The sequence below is a fragment of the Solanum verrucosum genome, unplaced genomic scaffold (genome assembly GCF_900185275.1).
Source record: "Solanum verrucosum unplaced genomic scaffold, falcon-dt-bn FXZP01000304.1, whole genome shotgun sequence".
NCBI classification, from domain to species: Eukaryota; Viridiplantae; Streptophyta; class Magnoliopsida; order Solanales; family Solanaceae; genus Solanum; species Solanum verrucosum.
In genome coordinates, this window is record NW_026019943.1 from 487,954 (window position 1) to 506,472 (window position 18,519).

General features: G+C 37.8%; 1 protein-coding gene across 1 annotated transcript; it reads left to right on the top strand.

Annotated features, from left to right (window-relative positions):
• The first annotated feature begins 9,421 nt into the window (after positions 1-9,421).
• On the top strand, positions 9,422-9,933 carry LOC125839082 (uncharacterized). The gene is made up of 2 exons (XM_049518067.1): positions 9,422-9,721; positions 9,781-9,933. Exons 1-2 carry the CDS (start codon positions 9,422-9,424, stop codon positions 9,931-9,933), a joined length of 453 nt encoding a protein of 150 aa, XP_049374024.1.
• Positions 9,934-18,519: the final 8,586 nt, after the last annotated feature.

An 18,519-nucleotide genomic window follows, 5' to 3' on the forward strand; every position in this document is an offset into this window, starting at 1 on the left:
CCGGATAATTATGCTTGCAAACACCCTGTTCCATGGGTATGAGAACCAAGGGCAAGTGGAATATCACCCCATCGTGCCTGTCATCCTATTCGACATGTACCGTGCTTTAGGAAATTGTAAGGAAGGGCATCGTTACTTTCAGGGCAGTAACCTCCTCCTCCAATGGTGGATAATGAGCCACTTGGTGAAGAGATGCGGGAATCAAAAGCTCCATACCCTCGTTGAGCATAATGCTCTTAAGAGTTTGAATGATATGTTGTTCTGGGCAGATTTAGAAAAAAAGAGAACCACTTGTGCTTCCTTTACCAGGTATTCGGGGTATTCGCCCGTATGCACCCATCCGAGTCCTGAGGCAGTTCGAAAGAAAACAAACTACACCCCCAAATGCATACTACCGTATCTATGTGTTCCACATCGGGGATGATAGAGTGCCTGAGGCCTCAGAGATGCTGAGAGAATGGAAAAAAAGCAGTACGAATGGATAAAGACAACATTGTTACGGACCAATTTAATGCTGGGTATGATGAAACTTACAAAGGTTGGTTGAAAGACAACTTGCAAGGAATCTCCTTCCCAATTCCAAACATCTACCGCAGTTTGGTGGACAAAGAGTCCAAGGCTTTGATAGAATTGAGAGAAGTCAAAAAGGAAGCTCGGGAAATCCATAATGAGTTCCTCTGAAAGCAAGAAGAGGATAAATACACCTTCGAAGGTGTAACCCAAGAATTAGAGAGCTTGAAGTGCGATTTTGGGGAGCTCAACACATGGATGGAAAGTAAGAGGGGAGAGATGCGGTTTGAAGATTGGGAAGAAAAAGGGCACCGATATGACGGATACTGGCTAATGATTCAGTACATGCTTCAGCACTATATGGGACAAAACAAGAGAAGCAAAACAGAAGCGGGGCCGTCAGGAACCTCTTAGTGGACTTCGCCCTTGCGTGGGCCTTTCCTTTTGTGTTTCCCATTTATTCCCTATTTCCTCTGCTTATTTTCTCTTTCTAAACATTATTTTATATGCGAAATTTGCTTTGGGGTAACAAAATGGTTCAATTCTACACATACATGTTTCAAAAAACGCTAGCCTACCCTTGGCACAAAAGGGCCCCTTACTTGTTTAGGACGTACGTTATCCGTTTGTGTACTTTAACTGTTTATGTGATATTGCTGCTTTGAACGAGGATATTTTAGCCCACTCCTTTTCAAAAAAATTCTGAAAAATCTCTATAATACCAAATACAAGTCATTACCCAAAATGTCCAACCAGAATTTCCGGAGTCTTGAGTTTCTTAGCCAAAAAATAAAATCCTACTAGCAAATCCTAAGATAGTACTCTATGATCTTAGGAAAGGTATATCTGCTGCTAAGATGGAAAAAAGGCAAGAATGTCGAGATGGAGTCGACTGTGGAGGATTTAAGGATTAAACTGTGTCGATTCAAACAAGAGATCCACGAAACCAAAGAAAGAAGAATAGAAGTGAAACTCACCACCGCGGTCGCACAAGCCAAAAGTACAACATTAGACGCGAAGTTGGCGACTAAGATGGTAAGATATGGTATCATGAATGAAGAGACAACCGCTGTGTGGAAGAAAGACGATGTCTTCAGAGATGATATAGCCCTGAGGCTTCAAAAGCTGCATGAAATGTACTTTTCTTCCATTAGGAAACCGATGTCACCGGTCTCGAAGGCACTGAACTTGAAGCCGTTGAAGAAGAACCTGAGGAGGAAATTGTCTATAGGCCTCCTTTCCAAGGACGTCTAAAAGAAGGAACGAGAAGACCACTCTCGAAGCACATATACAGGTATATAGGGTAGGAGCAAAAGTCATTTCATGTGCTCTCATTTACGAGCATCTTCGGGCTAAACACACCCTCAAACCCATCAAGCGAACCACCTCTGGGGTTAAACCGGAGGACATGCATAAGATATGTGTCTATAATCCAGACCGAAATGGGCACACAATAGAAGAATGTGTGGAGCTTAAGGCCGCGATCCGTGACCTGATCAACATTGGGAAAATCCCCTATATGTGTGGTGACAACACTCTCCTTACCTATGACCAACTAGGGCCAGTATACTGGTCACAGAGCATACTGTGTTTTACTGTCACTTCTTTACGCCTTTTAAGAGAATGTTGTTGGATATATATTGCCAGTTGGTTCGAAGAAGGGTCTTGACCCCTATCAAAAGGAATGATGGAACGTTTGATTATGTTGGAATTGAAATCTGGAAACCTCGCCCTTATCACGACACCATAGATCACATCATTGGAAAGTGCCTCGGGTTTCGCTATGACGTGGAGTGCCTAATCAACAAAGGAAGGATCCAAGTTGAGTTTCCCACCGTGGTTAATGCAACAGCTAGAAGGTTTTGACTAAATAGAAGAAGAAGCCTTGATAAAGGCACAATCTATATTTTAGGAGTTTTTATCGCATGTTTTTGATTTCCTTGTAATCAAAAGAAAGAATGAATGAAAATCAAATTCCTTTTGTATTCGAACTACGTAGGGCCTGAATTCTCCTTTGGAGATACGTAGACAACCTTTCAAGGCCTGGCCCCTATCATTTTAAAAATTTTCTTTTCCCCTTCATTCTACAAGGAAATGTGGAATTCACATCAACAGATGTCGAGAAATGCAGCAAGAAGACCTTAGCTCAACGCAGTTCAACCTACTTGGGTCACTAGTCTCAAATTAAAATGAGTAAATTCCTGCTTATTTAAAAAATCAGTCCTTGTTAATTGTGGGTTAACATATCCTCAAACGAAGCAACTTTTATGTGTTTACATGCTTTCTATGTGACATTTTGCATTTTTTGTCCTGAACTAAAACTAACAAATTTGCCTTTGAGTTGTTTTTTCCTCTATAAGTAGTTAGAACTGATCTGTATTGATAAGATGGCTGAACACCCTTATTTTACACGATCAAAAGCTCCCAAAGATTCCTTCCCCAGTCAGAATTCTCGAAAGGGCAAGTCAACAATGGGCGATAGCGTTGAGAATACTGGCTTAACAGATGTTGTCGTGGCTCATCCCGTCATCGCCGATCAGAACGAGTTAATCATACAGTTGATGCAACAGATCACCGAGATGAGGGTCGAAATACAGAGAAGGCAAGATTTGCCTAATCCGGGTTTTGCTTTCAATGCTCCAACAGACGGAAGGCCTCCACTTCACTTCCTCCTTCAAACGCGGAATAGGCTCTAAACCCACCCCCAGTCCTGCTCAGAATCCCTCAATCATCGACCTAACCGCCCAAAATCTCCATTATGCCTCCGCCTCTTACTAGACACCGCCTGCTCCTCAAAGTATCAACCCCCAAGCACCACTTCCTCCTCTGAATGCCAAACTCTAAGCTAGTTCGCCCCCTCCAAACCAAAACATTAACCACCCGCACACTTCTCTCCACCACCAAAATTATCATACTAGCCTCCAGACTTTCCCTCAAAACTATCATGCCCTTCAAAATACAAAGAGTCCCTCCATAGCTCCACCCCTACCTCAAAAAAACACTTTCCAAATCCCAGTCCCCAATGAGCCTTACACCAATGGTTCTGAGCTCGACCACTATGAGGAGCGAGAGAGAGAGTAGAGGTTAAAGGAAGAGGTCGCCAAGCTGGATATGAAGGAAGAGATCTGAAAGGCCATGAAAGAGTTGCACTGCATTCCTGAAGTTGTCGGGTTGAGTTATGAGGACCTATGCATCCATCCAAATCTAGACCTCCCGAAAGCGTTTAAGGTGCCAAAATTTGACGTCTTTGGAGGAACAAGAAACCCCTTAGCACACCTGAGGGCCTACTGTGACCAGCTTGTGGGAGTTGGAAGAGATGAAGCTTTATTAATGTGGCTTTTAAGCCGATGTTTGAGTGAAGAGGCTCTAGAATGGTTTACATCTCATGAAACGAGACAATGGCCTAGCTGGAATACTCTGGCTAAGGACTTTATCGAACGATTTGCCTACAATGTGGAGATCGTTCCTGATCGTTATTCCTTAGAAAAGATGAAGCAAAAATCGAATGAAAGTTATATATAATTTGCATACAGATGGAGAAAGGAGGCAGCTACGGTTCGGCCTCCTATGTTTGAGAAAGAAATTGTTGAAGTATTTGTGCGGGTTCAAGAGCCCGAGTATTATGATAGAATCATGTTGCTCGTTGGATCAAAGTGCCGAGATAGTCAAAGTATGTGAGACTATCGAAGACAGATTAAGAACTTGGAAGATTGCCCGTGTTGCTGCCTCGCCTGGATCCTCGGGTTTGTTGAAGAAGAAAAGAGAAGATGTGTCTTCTATCTCTTATGAGGGGAAGAAGACCACAAGGAAATCCTCTTCAGACTAAGGTCGTTCTCGACCTTCACAGAGTTCATACCCGGCTTGTTATGCACATGCTGATTATCAAAATGCCCCTAGTTACCAAAATACCCCTCCCCCCAGTTACCAAAATACCCATCCCCCTAGTTATCAAAATACTCACCATCCTATCTACCAAACTCCCCCTCTAATTCACCAGACTCCATCTCATCACTACTGAAACGCCGCCCCCAATTGTGCCAACGTTCATGCAAAGTACCAAACCCCTCCTCCAATGTACCAAGCCCCAGCTCCGCTTTACCAAAATACACCCCCGAACTACCAAGCTCCATAGCCAAATTACCAAACCAATCCATACCCAAGATATCAAGCCCCCCATCCAAACGCTCCAAATTATCATCAAATGCCTCCCTTTCAACAAGGCAATTATGATCCCCCCCGTCCTAGGTTTGAGAAGAATCCCGCTAGAATTTTAACTCCGCTAATTGAAAGCCGAACAAAGTTATTCGAACGATTAACTGTAGCATGATACATTCATCCAGTAGGGCCCAAGCTAGTTGACACTAGCTCAAGGTTTTAAAGACCTAATCAGAGGTGCACATATCACTCCAATGGTGTTGGACATGATACAGGACTGTGTCAACCTCAAGTACTTGATCCAAGATCTTATTGACTAGAAAGTGGTCTCTCTCCAGACAGTTGCGCCCAATGTCAATAGTAACCCTTTGCCAAATCATGGAGGCATCACTATCAATATGATAGAGACGGATGATGATTGGTGCGTGATAAAAGCAATAGTTCCGATCGCTCCTGATGAACTGAAAAGGGCTGTAGCTTCGTTGTGCATTAGAGAGAAGGAAGAGTTTGTGATTCTGACACCCGAGAAGGATGTTGCCTTGGTGCCAAGAGAAACTCTCTCCCAACCAAGGATTGTGATTGAAACGGCTACTACCTAGGGTATGGCTAGATCCGACATAAACTACACACCAGAAGAGTTAGCCCAGGGGGTACAAAAAAAAGATCAGTCTAAAAGGCCGATTAGTAAAGCTAAAGCAGAAGAGTTCTGGAGAAAGATGAAACCAAAAGATTACTCGATCGTGAAGCATCTAGAGAAAACACCAGCTCAGATTTCTGTATGGGCTTTGCTGATGAGTTCACAACTGCATAAGCAAGCTTTGATGAAGTCTTTGGATGACACTTATGTGCCTGTGGGTACCAACAGTGATAATCTTGCAGCCGTGATACACTAAGTCGTTCGAGGACACCGCATCAGTTTCTGAGGCGAAAAACTGCCCTTTGAAGGCAAGATGCACAATAAAGCTCTACACGTCACCATTTTGTGATGATACAAACTTATAAATCGCGTCTTGATCGATGACGGATCCGGTCTGAATATTTGCCCACTTTTGACTTTGAAGCAGGTAAACTCGACTTGGGAAAGGTGCACCAGAACCAAGTTAATGTGAGGGCTTTCTATGTAGTTCAAACAGACATGTTGGGTGCAGTGAACTTTGATATTCAGATGGGTCCTACGGAATTTAATGTCAAGTTTCAAGTGTTGAACATCAATACCAGTTACAATTTGCTTCTCGAAAGACCATTTATCCACAGGGCTGGGGCTGTGCCTTCTACCCTTCACTAACTAATGAAATTTGTTTTGAAGGACCAGTAATTGGTCATTCATGGTGAAGGGAACCATTCCAATGGGTATGCTCCGATCGTCGATGAGGTCTCTTGAGGTTGTGATTTCTACAGGTGGAGCTGGTAAATGCCACCGGTGATGATTTGGCTCCATACCCCCATATGCCTTTTGTGTATAAGATGATTACTACTGTTATGCTCCGAAGCGGGTTCGAACCAGGTTTCGGATTGGGGAAGCATTTTCAAGGAATTGTCGAGCCTATCCAAATTCCCTCCAAAGGAGCAAAGTTTTGTTTGGGGTATGTCCCCACAGATGATGAAGCAGAGATGAAGAACAACAATGCTGATCAAGCATTGGTCTGGCCAATTCCTCGTTTGTACCAATCATTTCCAGTACGAGAGTATGTTGACGATGGTGGTCTCGGGGGAGAAATTTGGGGCCTTTTTTAGGAGATTGATGCGGTCATCAAGGAAGAGGCTGGGATATCAGGCATCCGTGATGCAGAACCTAAGGAGCAATTGCAAAAATTGGACCTCCACACCACTCTTGATTCCCCGCTCATCTGGGTAGAAAGGACATGTGTTTATATTTGTTTTTAAAATGAGGAAGGTGATGACGAGTTCGAGGAATATGAAGAAGAAAATGTGGTACCCAAACATGTTGCTAAAGAGTTTTTACAATTCTAGAATCAACACAAGCCGAATCTAGAAGAAATTGAGACTGTGAATCTCGGAGATGAGGAATGTGTTAAAGTAGTCAGAATCAGTGTCCATCTGACCGAAGCTCAAAGAAGGGACCTAGTTCATTTGCTTAGAGAATACATTGACGTATTTTCCCGGTCTTACAGGGATATGCCAGGGCTGAGTATTAATATGGTGTCGCATAAATTGGCGATCAATCTAGATTTCAGTCCGGTAAAGTAGAAAACTTGGAAGTTTAAGCCGGAATTGAGTTTGAAGATCAAAGAGGAGATTACGAAGAAAATTGAGTTTAAAGTGGTGGAAGTGACGCAGTATCCGACTTGGTTAGCTAATGTTGTTCTGGTTTCCAAGAAAGATGGAAAGATCAGAATTTGTGTCGACTACAGAGACCTCAACAAAGCAAGCCCAAAAGATAATTTTCCATTGCCAAATATCCACATTCTCATTGATAAATGTTCTAAACATGAGATGCAGTCATTTGTAGATTGTTATGCAGGTTATCATCAGATCCTGATGGATGAAGAGGATGTAGAAAAGACAACTTTCATTACGCCTTGGGGTGTATATCATTATCGGGTGATGCCTCTTGGTCTCAAGAATGTCGGTGCCACTTATATGAGGGCTATGACGACCATCTTTCATGATATGATTCATAAGTGGATCGAGGTGTATGTAGATGACGTTATAATCAAATCCCGTGATATTTCAGATAACTTGACTCATTTAAGGAATTTCTTTGATTTTCTGCGTCAATACAATTTGAAGCTAAATCCCGCTAAATGTGCTTTTGGAGTGTCAACTGGCAAGTTATTGGGATTTATAGTCAGTAGGAGGGGCATAAAGCTTGAACCTTCCAAGATCAAGGGGATTCAAGAATTACCTCCTCCGAAGACCAAAAAAGAGGTGATGAGTTTTCTGGGAAGGTTGAACTACATTAGCCAGTTTATAGCTCAATCCACCGTGGTGTGTGAGCCCATCTTCAAGTTGCTGAAAAAAGACGCCATGACAAAGTGGACTGGAGAATGTCAAATTGCTTTTAATGCCATAAATAATTATTTGTCTGCCGATGTTGGTTCCTCCACGATAAGAGAGCCCATTGTTGCTATATATGTCTGTCTCGGATAACACATTCGGATGCGTGCTTCGCCAACATGATGAAATTTGGAAGAAGGAGCGAGCCATTTATTACTTGAGCAAGAAATTCACTCCATATGAGGCTCGTTACACTCTTTTGGAGAGAACATGTTGTGTTTTGACTTGGATCGCTCAGAAGTTGAGACATTATTTGTCTTCTTATACGACATACCTTATTTCCAGGATGGACCCGTTGAATATATTTTCCAGAAAGCAATGCCGACCGGGAAGTTGGCTAAATGGCAAATGCTTTTAAGTGAGTTTGATATTGTGTATGTGACTCAGAAGATGATAAAAGCGCACGCCTTGGTTGATCATCTTGCGGAGAATCCAGTTGATGAAGAGTATGAACCGCTCAAGACTTATTTTCCCGATGAAGAAGTAGCATTTGTGGGTGAAGATATTTCTGAAGCATACCCTGGTTGGAGAGTATTATTTGATGGGGAGGAAAACCACCAAGGGAAAGGCATGGGAGTGGTGTTAGTATCAGAATCCGGTCAACACTATCCTATGGCAGCTAAACTCTGATTTGATTGCACGAACAAGATGGCAGAATACGAAGCTTGTATCCTTGGTTTGAAGATGGCGATCGATATAAATGTTCATGAGCTCCTGGTTATTGGAGATTCAGATTTGTTGATTCATCAGGTTCAAGGAAAATGGGTCGTGAAGAACCCAAAGATCACACCGTACGTGCAGTATATACAAAAGTTATGCAAAAGATTCCGCAAGATCGAGTTCAGACACACTCCCAGGACACAAAATGAGTTGTCCGATGTTCTTGCCACCATTGCATCAATGATTAAACATCAAGATACAAGTTATATCGATCCAGTCGATACTGAGGTAAAAGAGCGGCCTGTCCATTGTTCACTTGTTGAAACGGAACAAGATGGTTTACCTTGGTATTTCGACATAAAGAGGTATTTGGAGACCGAAACTTAGCCCGAAAATGCAACGTTCAATCAGAAGAAATCAATACGTCGTATGGTTAACAATTTCTTCCAAGTGGGGAAATCCTTTATAAGAGGACTCCAAATCTAGGTCTTCTCAGATGGGTTGATGCTAATGAAGCTGCGAAGCTTCTGGAACAGATACACGCTGGAGTTTGTGGTACTCACATGAATGGGCTCACTTTGGCGAAGAAGATCCTTCGAGCTGGGTATTTTTGGATGACTATTGAGCATGACTATTGCAAGTTTGTGCAGAAATGTCATAAATGTCAAGTGCATGGTGGTTTGATTCGAGTGTCACCTCACGAACTCAATGCTATGAGTTCACCTTGGCCATTTGTAGGTTGGGGTATGGATGTCACCGGTCCAATAGAGCCAGCCGCTTTTAACGGACACAGATTTATTTTGGTTTCCATTGACTACTTCACCAAGTGGGTAGAAGCAGCTTCGTACAAATTGGTAACCAATAAAGTTGTAGCTGATTTTGTTCGCAATAATTTGATATGAAGGTTTGAGTACCAGAATCCATCATTACTGATAATAGAGACAATCTCAATAGTCATTTGATGAGAGAAATATGTGAACAATTCAGGATTACTCACCGAAACTCAACCGCTTATCGTCCCCAAATGAATGGAGCTGTAGAAGCCGCCAACAAGAACATAAAGAAGATTCTAAGGAAGATGATTGACAATCACAGAGGTTGGCACGAGATGTTGCCATATGCTTTTTTGGGTTATAGAACGACTGTCAGAACATCAATTGGAGCTACTCCATACTTGTTAGTACATGGAACAAAAGCAGTTATACTTGCCAAAGTTGAGATACCTTCACTAAGAATCACCCAAGAAGCTGAATTGAGTGATGCTGATTGGGTTCGCAAGCGGATTGATCAGTTAACATTGATTGATGAGAAGAGAATGGTGGTCGTTTTTCATGGTCAACTTTATCGACTGAGAATGATTCGTACTTTCCACAAGAAAGTAAGAGCCATGATATTTGAGATCTGCCAGTTAGTCCTTAAACGCATTTTCCTCATCAGGATGAGTACAAAGGGAAATTTGCACCAAATTGGCAAGGACCTTACATGGTTCGCAAAGTGTTATCTAGAGGTGCCTTGGTCCTGTCGGAGATGGATGACACTGAATGGCCGAAACCGATCAACTCAGATGCTGTCAAGAGATATTATGTGTGAAGTTTCAGTTTGTATTTTTGTCGTTCCCTTGTAATCATTTTATTTGCTTGTAATCGCTTTGTTTAGAATTTTATCCCTCTTGTAATGAACTACATCTGACCTGAATTCTCAAGTATGAGATACGTAGGCGGCCTATGTCAGCCTCGGTCACCACATTTTATCCTTTTTAATGTTCCCTTGTACTTGAACTACGTTTGACCTGAATTCTCGAGAACAGGATACGTAGGCGCCACAACGGTTCGGTCATATCTCCCACAAGATTTCTATTTTTCTTCATAATAGAGACTGGGACAGAATTTTTGAGAGGGACTAAAAAATTCTCAAGAAGATATCTCTAACAAAGTAAGGACTGAAGTTATTTTGAGATTTGCAACTAGGACAGAATTTTTGAGAAGATCTCAAAATTTCCGTAATTTGCTCACCAGCAGTTCGAGATACGCCAAGACAGTTAACTGGGACATAAATTTTTGAGGATGACCTCAAAAATTACGATAGGGTTCATCGGCGGTTTGGAACAACTTGGAATACTTCCCAACATATAATTGGATGGACTTCTAGGCACCAACTTCAAAGACGTTCGCTAAAGCTTGACGTGACATGACACCTGGAAGTGTCCTTTTCCAAAAAAAATACTTTTTGAAAATCTATTTTCATAAAAACTTTTCTGTCGTGTCTAAATTATTTCGCATAAAATGTTGTCTTATCTATCAATAAGCGGGGTATCAGAAAAATCAATCGGAGATAGTCAAACAAGGAGCAGACAACCGAAGAGATCGACACAGATCATTTCATTTTTAAACTAACAATTTTTTCTGTGGATGCAGATCTATAATTTGCCTCAAGATCAGCATATTCCTCCATTCAATGAATATGGAGAAGTCAAAAGGGAGAGGAGCTCCCCAAAATTAACAATTTTTTCTGTGGATGCAGGAAATATTTTATGTTTCTTATATCAAAGATTTGGGAATATGAATAACATCATTTCATTCAATTCCCAACAAGGTGAAGTCCATAATGAACATGCAATTATGTTCGGAGATGGAACAAATGAAAACCTTAAAGAGAGAAATATTATTGTTTTCCATCAACTAAAGATACCTAGTGGACTTTTATCTGCATCATATTATCAGACCTGATAATATTACTATCTGGAGAGTTATTTATGTCGTATTGTCGAATGAGATGATACCACTAGATGATACCACTACTCTGAGGGTCATTTTTATTTGTATTGTCGATTGAGACGGTACTGCCATCCAAAAGATACCCAGAAGATCACTTATGTTGTTCGGTAAAGCATTATCTTCATTCGGTATCAGGGAGGCATCATCAAAAGATTCATGCATCACGGGAAGAGATTCATGTATCGCAGGAAGAGATTCATGCCATGCAAGAGAAATGTCATGTATCACGGGAAAAAGGATTCATACATCGCGGAAAAGAGAGTCATGCATTGCAAAAGAAGACTCATGCATCGCGAAAAGAGGTTCATGCAATGCGAAAAGAGGCTCATGCATCGCGAAAATAAGATTCATGAATCGCAAAAAGAGATTCATGCATCGCGAAAAAAGGTTCATGCATAGAGAAAAGAAGAATCATGCATCGCGAAAAGAGATTCATAAATCGAGAGAAAATTCATGCATTGCGGGAAGATTCACGCATTGCAAGAGAGATTCATGCAACGCGGAAAAAAAGGTCATGCATCGCGGGAAAGAAGGGCATGCATTGCGGGAAGGAAAGTCATTCATCGTGGGAAAATAATTCATGCATCGCGGGATAAGTCATGCATCGCCGAGAAAGGACTTATGCATCGCGAAGAAAGCTCGTGCATCGGGAGAAAGTTATCATTATTATTTCCATTGCAAGGACAACATCAAAAGAATCATCAACAATGACATCAAGAGAACTATCAACATATTACATCAGCCTATTTTATTACTTCGGCATCAAAACAAGAGTACATTGAAGATTATATTACAAATATTTATTACAAGCTTTATTTGCTTTACGTCAAACTGGAGGAAACTGACGTCAAATGTTCAAGGAGAGCAATCAAATGTCAACATAGTAAAAGACAATATCTCCCCATTTGAATTACATTTTATGTTGATGAGTTTTATCTCAGTCTTTGTCGAGAGCATCCAAGAGGATGCATTCTCAAAGCAAACCACAGGTGCGGACGACATAAAAGAGGATGCAGCACAACGTGGAACTTTTTCTTAGCAACGAACTGGAACATAGTCCAAAGAGAGGTACCAAACTCTTAGGACGCGAGCTGAGGAGCGACTTCCACCACAATCAAACCACAACCCTATCTGAAGGCATGTCGGTTTTCTTTAAGTTTATCAGTTTTAGTTTTGCATCCGAAAGTTTTGGTTTCCACCTGAGGCATATTTCCAATCCAAATGACAATTCACCAAGAGCTTCGGAAATTATGTTCATGCAAATTCTTAATTATTGGTGTGAAGCATGCCACATTCATGGCTGAGAGGTTGAGAGCCTCTTTTTCATACTCGACTTACTTTGTCGCTTTTCCAGAACCAAAAGGTTATCTTGCATAACAGATTTCCTTTTCAATCGATCGAGTCGAACTACAAGCAGCCTAATTCCTTGAGTTGAGGGAAATGTAGGCAGAATCGATGTTGAAACTTGGTTGTATTCCAACATTCACTCTTAAATCTTATTCTCAAGCATTCCTATCCCTTCATAATTCAGTATAGGGATGACTTTTGAATTTTTTCAAAATCGTGCATCAAATCAAGCGTATCGAACTACAAGTGGCCTAAATTCTCATATAGCCTGAGATATGTAGAAAACCCACTTCCAGGGTTTGACCATAATCCCTAAAGTCCGTACCAAAATCCCTTTTTCAGAAAAAATTAAGATGTGTTCAGTCAAAATTGGATTTGTCAATTTCATTTTCCTCGAATTTTTTGCATCAATCCGAGCAAAACGAGGGACAGTTGTTGACACCTCATTTTGACCCTCCCTGATAAGAATTAACTTTTGAGCTTCTTAATTTTCAATGATTTGGAATAATTAGTTTTACAAAAGTTCAAAAAAAAATTAAGTTTTGAAGAAATTTTAGTCATTCTTGAAAGGAAGAGGTACTTGGTTCCAATTCGAGTGTCATTATTTCATCTCTTTTACCATCGTTTCCCCCAAGTTCCTTTGGATTCGAGATTTTACCCAGGTTTCTGGTCAGTCATTCGCGTCGAGTTTTGTGGTGGAGAAATTGCGGTCATCGGCTCATCCCGTCCTTGTTTGTTGCTCATAACGAGGCAAACCATTCCTAACCCTTTAATTCAATTTGCTTTCAGTAGCGTTTGACAATGATGTGAGCTTTGATCGATTTTTTTTAAAATGCTCTTGTGTGATGTGTTCAGTGCGAGTTATCCCTTTCACCTTATTTTTCTGAAATGATAGTGAAGGTTTTGTTTTCAAATGATTTAGTGTTTATTATTAAAATCATCTCTCTGTTTGCATTGTTCTGAATTCGTGATCATTGCGCTCGCCCTAAATCTTAGCTTGTTTGCACTGAATAGTTATGATACTATTCTGTTTTTATTTTTGATGAAAGAGTGTTCATGTCTTTCGTTATGTACTTAGAAAGCATCAAAATGCATTACGCTATTGTACATTTGGTTTCTTATGAATATAAGTTGATCTTTGGTGTTTGTGTTGTTTTAAAAACGTGTTTATGAATTTGTCCATATCTAGCTTTTGAAGGGATTTTTCTTTTGCTTGTCCTCTGATTCATTTGTTGTTCGATGTTTCGGTTTAGAATGCAACTGGGAACATATCAGTCTTCTTTTATTTCTAGATATAGTCTAGTTTATTTTGATGTTGTTAAATGGGCGAAAATCTGGAAATTTCGGTCATTATCGCAGTCATCTTCCACCTTCGTATCCCTTTTGTGGTAGAATGTTTTCTTTACAATATGTGACTCTCTATAGCTCCATGTGAATGTGAATTTCATTTTGGCTTAAGTTAACAATGTGCTCTTAGTATCTCTCTCTATGTGTTCAGTAAGTTGATCATTATTTATTTTTGTATATTGTTCTTGATTGATTACTTGGTACCTTACTGTAAAGAGTTTATTTGACCAAATCACTATCTTACTTGTTGGTTAGTATCGGTTCCAAGTAGTGAATGTTGTCCACTAGCTTGTCTTGCGAAATACTCTTAAATTTGTTTGATCCGGTTGTCAATAGTATGTTGAGTTGTTAATTGAAATCCTGGTTCCATCATTAAAATATGTATGGGTGTTGATCTCTATATAACACCGCTCATTTCTGCTTCAAATGTATTACATGTACTGCTTGCATTATGTGTCTGATAAATTATTTAAATGTTGAATATATTTTTCTATCATGATTTATCTGTCCTAGTTCATGTTTTGTTATTATCATCATGCTAGTGTGTAATGTCAGGGTTCTAAAATTGGTTAGAATGGTCTGATTTATTCTCGTTTGGGTCATTGCCTCGCCTATTTTTATTTTGCATTCTAGAGATGAAGAGTGATCTAAATCCATTAGTTTAATGCTACATTTGTTTGTGAGTACCATGCATACTTCTGTTAGACAAATTCTTTGGATATTCTAATAGATTTGTCCACATTCAACTTGTCTGATGTGTGATTCTTATCCGTTGCATTTTTTCTGTTTATTTTGATTCACTTTCATTGGAGATAATTTGAGATTTACGGCTATTGCAAAAATAGATGTTGATGTGTTTTTCTTTTATCTTCTTTGCATGAAATCTTTCTGAGTCCTCACGGACTCAACCTTTGCATTCCAAAGGGGGCCACGAAGGCCCCCCAAAAATCCTTTATCGAGTTAGCCAACCATAGAAATTGAAGAACAGGTCCCCAAAAATTGACGAACAGGAATTAGAGTTGATTCAGGATTGTATACACCTAGTGTATACGGAAATCAAGAAGTGGGCCTAAAGGCCCCCAAAATTCCAGAAGTTGTATTTTGTTACCTTTGGGCCTAAGCCCACTTATCTATTATTATCTTGTTAGAATTTAGGACTGGTGAAAGAATTGAGCCTAAGGCCCAAAGAAGAAACATTGATTTATGTTAGAATAAGACAGATACAAATGATTTGAATGGGCCTTTGGCCCAAAACGAAAATAGGCCCAAGTGTTGGCCCAAACAGACAGATCCAAACTTGGGCTCAAATCTTCTTTCCCTATCTACTTAATTGTCATTATGTGTTTATTTGTTAAAATTAATTTTAAGATTTCAAATGTCCAATTCCCCAAAAAGAAACCATTTTGAGTTTATCACTTTTCTTAATATTAAATAAGATTATATATTTTCTACTTGACCCTTTTTTAGAGTATTTGCAAGTTCACTTAAGTAATATTCCCCAATATATCCCCTCTCCTCAAGAAAGAATAAATAAATAATTTTAAGTTATAAACTTTTTTTTTCCGCAGCTAAGTCAATTAAGCATGTTCAAATTTTAACCAAATAGTTAATTATCGGATAACCGCGTGTTAGTGGGCATTTCGGGTGCTTTAAGACCCTTCCCTAAATGCTAATATGAACCCCGACCCCTTTAAATCATTTTCAATTGATTTCTGTTTTAATCTTTTGAAAAAATCAGTTTTCTTAATTTTCCTTTAAAAAATTAAGTGGCGACTCTTAAAACCAGTCTAATTATTTTTTAAATAAAACAATAGTTATACCCACCTTTATAATATGATGTATTACATTTTTAATAATAATAATAATAATATATTCTTTGAAAGTTTAATTTTATATTTTTATAACTTTTTTCTATTTTAAATGTTACATAAAAAAGATAGAAAGAGACAGAAGTGGTTAAAGAAAAAGAAAAATAAAAAGTAACATTTTACACCATTTCCTTTTCTTCTTTTTTAAATGATAGTACTTTTTTTTTTTTTTTCTTTCCTTTTTCTTGTTTTCCTTCCTTTTATTTTTACTCAATTTATTACTATCTTCTTTTTTTATCTAGCGATTTGATGCCTTATTTTCTTATTTTTTTTTCTAATTATCACACTAAATTTGTTCTTTCTTATCAAAGAAGAGAATCAAAAATTTATTTTTCTTATAACTAATCATATTATTTCAATACTTTATAGTCTTCATCATTTGTAAATAAAAAATAATGGAATGAGAGAACTATACTTCATGGTGGGCATCATTTTTACGGTTTACAAATTGAATGTTAGAGGACATTTTGATGTCTTTTGCTATTCATTATATTGAATTCTATATAAAGTTTCGTTCTCATTTTATTAGATCCGTGTGTTATATTTTTTGTTAAATAAAATGGTCAAATCTACACAAATATATTTTAATAAATTTATTTATACAAATAAATTAAAATTTTGTTTTATCTAAGGTAGTAAAGCTTCTCTTGCTACGAGTTCTCGATTTTATCTCCTGCATAATTTTTATTTACACAAATAAATCAAAAACTTAAATCTACCTAAAGTAGTAAATCTTATGATTCTTCCATTTTGCCAATTTACCTTCAGTTTATGTGCTCTCCTACCTAACTTCGTTTGTACAAAAATATAAAAAAATTGATTTATCTGAGGTAATAAAGCTTTTTAAAAAATCAATTTACTTGAAGTATTAAATCTTCTCTTGCAATGATTCTTCCATTTTGTCAATTTATCTTCAGTTTATGTGCTTTCCTACCTAATTTCATTTGTACAAGTAAATCGAGAGTTTGATTTATCTGAGGTAGTAAAGCTTTTCAAAAAATTAATTTATTTGAGATAGTAAATCTTCTCTTGCAATGATTTTTTTCATTTTTTCAGTCTACCTTCACATTATGTGCTTTCCTGTCGAATTTTATTTGTACAAACAAATCAAAAATTTGATATACCTGAAATACTAATGTTTTTCAAAAAAGCAATTACCTGAAATGGCTACATCTTCTCTTGCAATGATTCTTCCATTTTGTCAATTTACCTTTAGATTATATGCTCTCCTGCCTAATTTCATTTGTATAAACAAAGTGAAAATTTTATTTACCAACCGGTAGTAAAGCTTTTCTTGCAATGATTTTTTAATTTTATTAATTGACCATCAGATTATGTGCTCTCCTACCTATTTCTTATAATTTTTAAATTGATTGATTGCAATAAGTTCGTGAAAATCATTACAATTGTTCATTCTCTAATGCAACAATAAATATATTCTTTATGTTAACACTTTTCATTATTCTCTTTAATTGTAGGTTAATAGATGCATTAGAAGTATTTAGCAGATTATTATATTAAAAATGGGTGAAAAATTGAGAAAAAAGATAAATAAGAATGGTGTCCATAGAGAGGTGTCACTAGGGACGGAGCTACGTTGTCTCCATTGGACACCATTCGTCGAAAAAGTACACTACATATATATATATATAATATATATATATATATATATATAAAGTTTTGACTTTATATTGTATATATAGTATTTTGGACACCCTGAAATACTAAAGAAACCCATAGTGCAATTGGCTAGAGCCATCGCAAACCCACAGGTTGCCTCGGTTCGATTCCTTCCATGCGCAACTTTAGCATAAATATTCATTAGCTTGGTGGTAAATAGTGTCAAACTTGTGTTGAACGTCCTAACTTCGAAGCTCACCTTTTCGGCTTTCCTGAATTTAATAATTAAGCAAACATGTAAAACTTTAACATAAATATTCATTAGCTTTGTGGTAAATAGTGTCAAATTTGTGTTGAACGTTCCAAGTTCGGATCTCACCTTTCAATTTTTTGTGATTTTCTTATTTTTACTTTAAATTAAGCTTTAATTTTATTTTTAAAACAATATTAATTAAAAATAGTATAAAAAGATTCTTTTTTCAATTAAAATTGAATCCTTTCCTTAAATTTTAATACATTTTCCTTGTGGAATAGGATTTTCATAAATTTTAATACCTTTTTCTCATGGAATAAGGTTTTATTTCTCTATAGTACCTTATGTAGAAAAGAAAGTATTTCGTACTATTCTAACGAGTCTCTAGTATAAAAAAGTTTCAGGATATGAAACATCGTCGAGTAAATGTAATAATATATTTAAATTATGCTTTCAATAGTAGTTTATTTTGTCTTTATGTTAGTTTTGAATTATAAACTTGTTAATTCTATTAAAAATATTCTCATATTTAATTAAATATTTCTTAGCTTGATTATTTATTTTTGTAATTTAAATCATCATTTTTTACATTTATTATTCAAAGTTTGGACATCCTTCATGAAATTTCTGGCTACGTCACTGGGTGTCATATCACCTTTTTGATATTACGAAAAAGTAGTGATAGGAGTATATAAGAAAGCATTCTTTAATTTTATAAGTCTGCATTATACTTATCAGTCAAGTTTCATCAATTATGGATAATCAAATGTCACGTAATGTACAATCACCAATTAAGCTTTTAATCAACAAGAATGAAGGATGTAATGAGATGCAATGCAATACCATGAAATGATACACCTCAAATGTCAAGTACTCTCTCAATCGTATATACACAATACTTCTCATAAATACATCGAGAGTTTGTGGTCCATGGGAACTCACGAGGTCTATGTACCGACATGGATAA